This window comes from Peromyscus californicus, unplaced genomic scaffold (assembly GCF_007827085.1).
Source record: "Peromyscus californicus insignis strain IS unplaced genomic scaffold, ASM782708v3 Scaffold_4__1_contigs__length_199733344, whole genome shotgun sequence".
NCBI lineage: Eukaryota > Metazoa > Chordata > Mammalia > Rodentia > Cricetidae > Peromyscus > Peromyscus californicus.
Genome location: NW_026294562.1, coordinates 99,497,453 through 99,508,375, shown reverse-complemented (window position 1 = coordinate 99,508,375; position 10,923 = coordinate 99,497,453). Strand labels below are relative to the sequence as shown.

General features: G+C 35.0%; 1 protein-coding gene across 1 annotated transcript; it reads right to left on the bottom strand.

Moving 5' to 3' along the window:
- Nucleotides 1–2,685: 2,685 nt before the first annotated feature.
- LOC128095299 (olfactory receptor 51A4-like) lies at nt 2,686–3,627 on the bottom strand. The gene has a single exon (XM_052714152.1). The coding sequence runs from the start codon at nt 3,625–3,627 to the stop codon at nt 2,686–2,688; it is 942 nt and encodes a 313-aa protein (XP_052570112.1).
- Nucleotides 3,628–10,923: the final 7,296 nt, after the last annotated feature.

The following is a 10,923-nucleotide window of genomic DNA, read 5'->3' as shown; positions in this document are numbered from 1 at the left end:
CACTTTAGGTTGAATTACTAGTGCTATGTATATTATTGTCTTTCTCAATTTGTATAGACCTTCTACTTCTAAGTCAACAGGAATAGAACTCATTTTTTGTATTTGGATTAATTTTGTAATGCTGGCCAGAGGTAGAAAATATATATATATATATATATATATATATATATATATATATATATATATATATATATATATATATATATAAAAAAATTTACATAGCCACAGAAGGAAATCTTATAAATTTTTATTCTGAGTAAAAAATATTGTAATATAAAACTTACTAGTTTATATTAAATATCCTATGTTTACTCTACTTTATACTTGAATCCAAATTGTGTTTCTGACAAAAATGGAACAAAATGAGTTTACAGACTTATAAAAGAGTAAAATATAGATTTTACATTTTACAAAAAAACAGGGTTTTATGTAATCTAGGCTGGCTTTGAAGATACTGTGTGATGAGGATGACCTTGAACTCTTGGTCCTTCTTCTTCTCCTGAGTGCTGAGATTATAGGTGTGAAGCTGTAATGCTTGGCTGTAATGATACTGTTTAATCCAGCTTGTGGAGAACACTTTTAAGGTTTTGTCTCTAAAGCATAATAAAATGGAGATTTGAACTACCTTTAGGTGATGTTGGGGAAGACATCTGACAGCTGTTTGATTGCTTCTAAAGCTAATATGGATAAATATTCAGTTTCAATTAACCAGTGTCTTTCATAATCAGATGGGCACTTTTATTTTGGTTGTAGGGAGGCATGAGTCTCCTGAGGTTTCTGATGATTTTAGAATTCTGATATCCTAGTAGTGGCAGGGGCCTTATGGGCCAAGGTGGGGAGGAAAATGTGTCAGAGGTGGACAAAGGGGAGGATGGTGTCAGAATCAAGAGCAGCAGTGGAAGGACAAAAGGGAATTGGAGGGGAAACTGAAAGCTAAAGGAGGAAGGAAGAGTCGACACAGTGGGAAGGAGTGTCATAGAAGTGACAATGTAGACAGCGATAAGAGTTCCTCCTAAGGAGGCCATTGAAGTTCCAGATTATTCCCCATGATTGCATGAAAATGAAAATAGAGCCAGCAGAGTTGGGAAATACATTGTGAAGAAAGGGTCAAGAAGATGTTTAAACAGAGCCTATCTAACTTGCCCTGGGTAGATAAGAGTCAATTGGAGAGAAAGGAAGATCCTTACAAGATGTAGGGGAAATAATCCCCATCCTCATGGTTAGAGAACAGATATCACTCAAAACAAGGATCCAGGAATAACACTCCAGCCTGGAGGTAGACGTTCTTGCTCAAGTCAGAGTCAGGAAGAAAGACTTCCAGCTCCGTATGGAACTTCTGAGAAGAAAGTCCATGCTTTTAGTTCAACTGTGTGTGTTTGGGTTCTTAGCACAACTTATGCACTGTACTCAAATCTCAAGAACAAAGAGCTGTCATTCCTGTGATTCAATTGATTTTCCCTCAGTGCAATGGTTCAGAAATCTGACTTATCAATGGATCTCTAGACAAGAGTGACAACAAGGGGCTAGAAAATGTGACACAGAGTCATTGGTAGGTGATTTTCAGTCCAATTATCATTTAGTTGCTAAGTTGTGGCATCATGAAACTTGTAAAAGATGTGCAAAAAGGACTTTATCCAGGGGAGCTCTCATGTTGGTATAGGGCACTCATGGGTCTTTTTAGTAGGGGAGAGCAATTAGGCTTAAGTCATAATAACAGAATAAAAGTAGAATTAATGGACTGAGAATGTATGGACAAGTTGGTTGATGAATAAGAAATGTCTAATAGTAAATATCAAGGTACAGGACAGTTTAGGGTTGCTGATGCTGCTCGCTGAATGTAGGTCAAGATGATAAATTACCAAACACGCAATTGCAGAATATAAGGAACTCACTTATGTATTTAAGGTTATCTAATATGAGCAATGGAGAGATTTGGTTAAACTAATTTAGTAAAACACTTACTAAAGTTGTAGAATGTAAAGATGAGAAAGGGAGTAGAAAGTTGAAGCTTGATTGAGAAGAGAGTTTAAGTGAAACTGAGCCATCTGCTCAAGATTCTTTTTCATTGTGTGTAACTGGCATAGAGAACCGAAAGACAGATGTCTGTATGTAGCATGGACCAGATGACTATATTTGAATGCTGAGGAAGGAAATGTTTAAGAAAGTAAAATAAGTGAAAAAAAAATATTTCTTCTATTGAAAAAATTACTCTTAATGTTTGCTTTAGTGGCTTCATATGTAAACTTGTCATTTTCCATATTAATTTTGGTTTATGACCAGTATAGTTATATTTTTAGTTGTCAAGACTGTGTCTTGAAGGTGACTAGTTTAAATGAAAAAACTATTTTCAGTCATGTTTTATCAGTAATTCATTTTTCTTAGGAATATATATTGTCAATTTTCAAATAAACATATAGAATATTTCTTTCAGAATGAAGACTTTTGTAATACAATAATCTTAAGACTGATAATGCCACCTTAGCAAAACTAGAAAGACATTCTATGCTTACATTAATGTCTTAGTTTTAAATATTCAACCAAGAAATTTGCAAGGCTGATTCTTCGATCTTGGTGAATATGTACAAAGATGATACTGAGGAGTTAATACAGTGTGGGGCCTCACTGATTCATTCTTCTTGATTTTCTAACATCACTGGTTTGATTTTCATGAGATTATACGTTTTGTCAACTTTGTTTTTGACACAGTTTCTCTAGTATCAGATTTCTTATCTGTTGGCTTTTTACACAGTATATAATGGGATTCATCACTGGAGGCACAAGCAGAAAAATGTCAGCCATGAGGATCTTAGTTACAGGGGAACTGTGTTTGGCAAAGCGGTAAATAACAGAGAGGGAGATGACAGGGACATAGAAGATGAGCACAGCACAGATGTGGGAGACACAGGTACTGAGGACCTTGAGCCTTTCCCTTTGGGAGGCAATGCCCAACACTGCTTTCAGAATCAGTGCATAGGACAAGAAAATAAAAGTTATGTCCAGGATACCTGAGAGAGCCACAAATAAACCATAGATGACATTGACCTTATTGTCTGAGCAGGCCAGCTTCATGACATCCTGGTGGAGGCAGTAGGAATGTGACAACAGATTCTTCTTGCAGTATCTTAGATGCTTTAGAGTTACAGGGAAAGGCAGGATCAACAAAACATTCTTGAGAGCAAAAACAAGCCCAATTTGAAGGACCCTAGCACTGGTAAGGATGGAAGTGTATCTCAGGGGGTTACAGATGGCAATAAAGCGATCAAAGGACATAATGAGAAGTACAGATGACTCCATAGCTGAGAATTCATGAATGAAAAACTCCTGGACAAAACATGCATTAGGAGAAATTTCTGGAGAATTAAACAAGAAAACCTTGAGCATGGTAGGGAGAGAAGAAATGGATAGTCCTAGGTCAGAGAGAGCCAACATGGAGAGGAAATAATACATGGGTTCATGCAGAGAAGGCTCTGATTTTATAAAAAAGAGGATAGTGCAGTTGCCCAGGATGGCAACAGTGTACAGGAGACATATGGGGATGGAGATCCAAATGTGGGCAGATTCCATCCCTGGAAACCCAACCAAATAGAAAGTAGAAATTTCAGTAATGGAGATGTTGAGAATGGACATACCAGCATGTGTGGGCCTCAAGATGAATGGCTCCAAAGAGGTGTGTTGTGGTGCTGAGCATAGAAGAGCTTAAATGCCTGACTTTGTCCTATTGAAACTCTTAAGGTGCTGTCAAACCAAGAGATATAGGAATTATTCTTAGAAATGTACCCAATATGGCAGAAAATAGATCAGGAAAACTATAACAGTATGTATCAATATCCAAATATGCAATGCGTAACAGTATCTATATGAAGGCATAACAGAACATGTCAATTGGCAAAGCTTAATGATTATTCAATGAAGGAATATTCTTAATTTTTTTTCTTGTTTGGGCCTATTATTTTTCTCTATTCTTTTCTCTTTTATATCATTAATTTCTGGGATATATTCTTGAGTGATTCTCTGCTTATTTTTGTCTACTAACACACATGTAGTTTTACAAAACAATCTTCCAATAGACATGTCTCAATTGATTCTCTGTGTACTTGTGTTCCTTTACTGTTGTGACTGTTTACTAGTACCCAAATCAGCATAGTCTCTTTACAATTGGTATTCTGCACTTTAGTATGCAGTACTTAGTTGGAGATGTATAACTCATTTCATTTTTTTTTTGATGCTGAACATTTTCAATTAACAGTCTTGTGTTCTTCAATTTTTAATGTTGTCATTCATCATATTAAACACACACTCTCTCTCTTTTTGAGACAAGATTTTTCTGCATAGTTTGATGCTTGTGCTGGATCTCGCTCTGTAGACCAAGCTGGCCTTGAACTTATAGAGATCCGCCTAGTTCTGCCTCCTGAGTGTTGGGATTAAAGGCATGCGCCACTGCTGCCTGGCACACTCTCTTTTAAAATGTTTATTTAATTGAATTTTGTTATACATTTCATTTTAATTCCTGGTTATATTTTTCTTTTTAAGGATTATATATTTGTGTATATTAGCTGTATAAAATATTGAGTCTCATTGTAACATTACAATGCATATTTGTAAATTCTCATTCATTCTTGTTGAATTTTTTGTTACTTTTTGAAGTTTAAGTGTTTGATATAATATAGTTACAGCATATTTTCATTCCTCCAAACCCTTCCTTACTCACTTTAAAATTCATGGGCTTTTATTTTCATTAATTATTATTACATACATAAACATTTTGGTAGTTTTTCATATTTACCAATTCTTTTAAAATTTGTGTTTGGTCTCTAATTTATCATAGTTATTAATCAGTTTGACAAACACTCTTGTTTTCCTTTAAAAGTTAATTATTTTTAATCACCATGCATTTCTGTTTACATTTACTAATCTATTATTTTCCATTCAATTTATTGTCATGTTTTCATGCTATTTATAACATTTTTATTTTAATTGCTAAATAACAGTTATATATGTTTATAAGACAATATGATATTTTGGTCTACATACACAATGTGTAATTATTGTTTCTTCAAATAAATTACATAAAAGAAAAATTGAGTTGTTGCAATTAAATCTTTGTGTCTACCTTATTCAAGAACCCAGATCCATTAAATATCTTAGTTCTTAATAAAGAAATGTCTGTTTTGGCTGGTGTGCTCCAACTCCCAAGACATGCTTCTGATACTGACCTGAATCAAGAAGAATGTTCAATGGAAAGCTGAAGATGTAGTGCAACAGGATCCTGCAAGAGATGGTTTTTGTTTACTTAGTCCATATGGCTAAGTAGAGTTATTTGAAATTTTGGTTCGTTATTATTGTTATTTTGATTTGTTTGTTTTCTGAAGCACAGAGCCCTTCAAGGTTGTTAAATGCTAATCTTGTTGAGTAAATGAAATATTAAGAGGAATGTAGTGTGTTTACTGCTTAGAGTCCCTCTCCTGGCAAGCTCATCTACAGACAGGCCAGGCCTCACTTCTGTAGCCTTTTTTTTTTTTTTTTTTGCCACTAACTGTACTCATCATTCCTGTAGAAAAAGAGATCTTGTTCCTTCTCAGTACCTTTCAGTTGTTCTCTAGAAAACTGTACTCCCAAAGTTAATAGCTGGCTTAGTTAGATACTGATATTCTTTGGGGCATGTAGTGACTGACTTGCAAGGTCTTAATCTTTTAACCTTTAAATCTTTTAATGTTGTTTAAGGTCTGGCTTTAAATTTATCTGCAAGATACCTGACTAGAAACTTAGTTTATATCAGCTATCTTAATACAATAAGACTACATGTTTAGTAATCAATCTAGAAAAAAAGAGTAAGAATATTTTTACTTGTTATTATCAGTGTCCATTTATTCTAAATGACAAAACCCTATTTTTCTGCTTCCTTGGTTCAGATGGCTAAGTTTCACACAGTGAAAAAATTCTGAATTTCATTAGAATATGTTTTATGTTTCCAGAAAGTCTATTTTATATTGCTGTAAAAGGTGTAATATTTAGAGAATCTAGAGGAAGCTAAAATGCTTCATAGAAAGTTTTCTAATTCTAATCTGTAGTTCAGAAGAGCTTTTAGAAGTCAACTCTTTAGTTTGTGGTACTGTAGGGAAAACAGTGACAGTAGGGACATAGAAGGTTTTCAAAGAATAATGTTACCATGAAGTTCAGTACTAAATTTAAGTTTAACATGAGAAAATTTTATCATTTCTTTATAATAATAATGGAACGATGTTTAATGAGATTGATTCTGTAGTATGGAGGATGTTTTTCAAATCTTGTGTATACTTGCTTCCATATGGAAGTGAGGATTAAATGGTAAAAGTCATAGCTGGATAAGGGTAAGCTGCTCCCATAGTGCTCCTGACTGATGAGGTTTACAAAAGGAACATTAGGGTTTTCAGGCACTTACCGAGGTGTGAAACCATCTGTTCTGCTCTTCAAGACTAACCGGTGATGACCCAGGATAAAGTTACCTCAGCTTTGATTGTTGGTCACATTCTGAAAGGCTGTTTGTACTTCTTCCCCTCTGATGCCATTTTAGTAGATCAAAGGCCCTAGGGATGATGATGCACTCCTCTATTTTCAGAGGGACTAAAGTGCCCATCAGTCTCTCATGCGGGTGAAAGTCCATTGAAAAAAGGTTCAGGCTCAATTCCCAGTGTGAATGTAATTTGGATGTTTATGATTAAATATCTGGGAAGCCATCCTTGCCTCCTTGAACAAAATTAATTTCTTTTTTTGTCTGCACTTTCAGATGTTTCTGGAGAACTGGCCACATTATATTTCTCAGATACTTTTATTTGTGTGACTCTAACTGAGTTAATTCATGTTTGCTTCTTTCTGATTAATGTAACTTTCTCTTAAAATACCAAATACTGGCTTTCTTTAAATCCAAAAGGGCCTTTGAATTTCTTTTGAAGACCAGCCTATATATATCATTGTTCAATTGTATTTTATATGTTTGTGGGAGTGTATTTAAAATTTTTGTGTATGTGCATGTGGGTGTGCACTCATGTGTGTGTGTGTGTGTGTGTCTGTCGGTGTGTGCATATGTGTGTCCACTGAGGCCAGAAGAAGGATTCATATCTTTACTGGTGGGTTTGTGAGCTTCCCATGTGAGTGCTATGAACCAAACTCTGGTCCTCTGCTATAGCAGCAACTGCTCTTAATCAATGAGCTGCCTTTCTAGCCTTCGTTTCAAAAATACTTTTTAAATTTTATTTTCTGTTCATGGAAATGTTTTACATATTTTTAATAAATTAACATTTTATTATGATTTGATCATCAAAGATTTTTTTCCTTTGTTACCTTGATAATGATATTCTCATCCCAGGTTTGACTTCCTGTGAATTGAGAAGTGGAATTACTGAGTGTAGAAGTTGATTGGGAGTGTTCTTTTAAGCTTACATGCCATGTTCTTAATTAAGAAGGAAATAGAAATACCTGACAAACTGAACTTATTCAGTTACAACAAAGAACACATTCAACACTGCAGAGATCTTTGGTGCTAATAAGAACCTCCTTCAGCATAGTCTGGAACTGAAGAAAATCCCTAGAGATTTTTAATGACCGTTGACAGGTCATTGGATTTGGTTTTCCTTCAGAAAAGGTGTATGATCTTGGATTTGGTGGTTCAATGTGGACAAAAGAAGCCCTCATCAATGTTTTGAATAAGACTTGTCTCCTATAATCCCCACTGGAGAACTGACTCAAACCTGGCATAGCAGGGAGACAGATGTAGGTGATACACTAATTATTATGCAGTAACTAGTCCATGCTTCAGTTTAGGAGTTACATAAAATCTCCCGGCAGTGAAGGTGAAAGAGGGCTGTTAGTACAGCCATCTACAGTACCCTGTGCTTCAGTTGTCCTGAGGCTTTATCACATACCACCTGAGTCTTCTCATCGCTTTGAACAGCCCTTAAACAGTAGTTCACATTGGCCATCACACACTTTACAAACTGAAACTTTGCCTTTGTCCATTTACTGCCAATACTGAGTAAGGGCATTGGATGAATAAGAATTAAGTAACAACAATGTATCCTGACTTGCCCACAGTGCCACAATTATTATCAGTGACTAGTGGAATCTAAGTTTAGAGACATTTAACTCTTCTTTTTTGCTTGCTGACATATCAGAAAGAAACAATTAGATATCTACTTGAAAGTTTAAAAGGACTATTTGACCTCTCTTGGAATGTCTACACCCCTCTCAGCAGAACCACTAAACACACAACGACATACAGTGTAAGAATGGAGAGCATATATTCTCCACATGGTAATGAGAGGTGAAGCTTAGTAAGGACAGCATGGGTTCCATTGCAGATTGCAGTGGATTTTGATTTATGTTGGATATTATATTCTGGAAGGTATCATATCATCCTTTCAGGAACCATGAAAGAATCAATGATTCTGCTGTAGCATCACATTCCATTACTCTGTCAGACCAGAGGCGTCTAGCTACCAGTTGCTAAATTCTAGTACTCTTGTCATGCTGCACAGCCACATGTGAGGATTGAAGAAAATGGCAATAGCAAAGATTTCTGAACATTCAATAGTCAAATCATAATTTAAAATAAAATTCAGAATGAACCTGTAGGCATTTCAGTAGTAATTACTGTGTTGCAGCATGTGACTTCACTGCAGCCTTGATTCTCAACACTCAATGCTCACACTTGGCACTGGGAATTCTGTTCTGCTTACAATTCCAACAACACTACAGGACCTCAGCTCAGATTTGAGCTCTATGTGTTTATTCCTGTGTAAAGTTTTCTACTCTTAAGGAAACACAGTGGTTTAATGATAGAAAATAAAGATTCTCATATTTTTCTAACATTATTCTTCAGCATTATGAAGTGATTATATATATGGATCACATTTTGTTAGACTATCTGGTAAACTGCTGTTTGAATTTATGATGAGTTTCAAATTTTTTTCACATTAATTTGGCTTCAGATTAAGGCATAATTTTGAAATTTAAGAATCATTCTAACTATATTTCTAATTATTACTGTGTATGTAAAATATTATACTCAACATTAATGATTATGAAATAAAATACTCACCAACTATTAAAAATATTGAGTATTCTCCATGTCTTATAGCATCACTCACTCAAGAGTTAATTCTTCATATAAAATTAAATGAGCTCATTGCATATATATTTTCTTTCATTTTTTAATACACAGTGAACTTGTATATATATATATAAAATTAAAAATAAACTTTATGGTTTACTATTTGGTAAATTTTAATTTTTATGTTTATTTTATATGCCTAGACACATAGCATCACATTAAAATTTTTCAGGTTAAATGAGGTTTCAAGTAGAAAAGTTGAAGGCATTCTGTTCTAGGTAAACAAGTTGGAAGCATCCATCCATTACACTTTCTTTGCTGAAACTTAGACACTTTGGTCAGATTTGATGCTGTGTGGAATACTCTATTAGTTTCAGTCATGCTTCATGGACAGATAGCTGACAGTTAGGTATGAGTAACTTACAATTGCACAGCATATATGAAACCCTTTCACTTCCTGAAGGGCAGCCTCCAGCAGTGCAGGGCTCAAAGGAAATCCACAGAGTTGGCATACTAAGACTTTTTTATCTGAGAGGGTAAAGAAAAAGACACTCACACACTCTCTTGATGGTTTCCTTTTTTATTCTTTTGTATTCTCCCTCTGGTGTATTCTTTCTCTACAGCTTATATACCCCAACAAAATCTTTCAGGCAATATATGAGTACAATGTGGTTACATTCTGTTTTTCAAGTGAATGATTATAATGAATATAGGTAAAAACATGTTTTTCATCTTCCTTACATGATTACAACAAAATCATCCCAAGAAACCATTCACATTTACATCTAAGTAACTTGGTACAGATTAACAGAGTATGAGCAAGCAGGATATTCTTCTCAGCCATTTCTTTTGCTGGCAGGCTGCATATTATGGTTACAAAGAAAGAACCGATCACTTACTACTTATCTTGAAAGGTAATCTTATAAGGAATCTTAAAGGGATCACAAACCTAAACTCTTATACATGAAAAAATAATGAGTCAGCTCTACTTTAAATCTTTAGGGTGCATATTCACTCATCAATAGTTTTTTGTATCAGGAGACTGAGGGTAAAATTGATACAAGGAATTAATCGTCACCTTTGATCACCAGCCAATCCTAGCAAGGAAAGTAGGTCAGTTAGTAACAATTGAACTGCTTTGCAATTTTCACTCTAACCTAATGAATCTATAACTCAGCTATATGTTCTTGTGATTGCTTTCTAGAGTTTTTCATCTCAAAGCTGTTATCAAAACATCTAATCTAACTTGAAGCTATTTTAAGGCTTTGTTTCAGCTATGATACATAACAAAACTAGTGAATCCATCTTTCAACATTTAGATTAAAAGAAGTTGAGTCAGTCTCCTTGGACTCAGTTGTTTTCCTTAGTCATTAACCTGAGTCACAGTCTATGTGGCTCCTTAATAGAAGCTCATGTCTTCTAGTTGTGTGACACTTCCTTGTTTTACTTTTTTATCATCAAAACTCCATTTAAACTAACATTATTATTATCAATTAGACAGTACAGCTTAGGAAGAAATCATCATAATAGTTCACAGGTAGTAATGCCCAATAGAACGGGATGTTTCCATGAGATAAACACACTACATTATAGGGAGCGGGAATCTCCCCACATCCATTCACACAATTCCAGATATCAGAGAAAGATGGCAGCGTCAAACATGTGAAGGTACAGCAGAAGCAAAAGACATTCTGGAGTCTGTGGTCTTGGGGACCTGCCTAACTGAAGTTCACCCATCAGGGATTTTCTTCCTGGTGGACTGATACCTTGAACTTCAATAGCTACCTGCTGCTCCTCTGACATGTCCACCAGCAAAAGCTGGTGTCTGTTTGCGAATG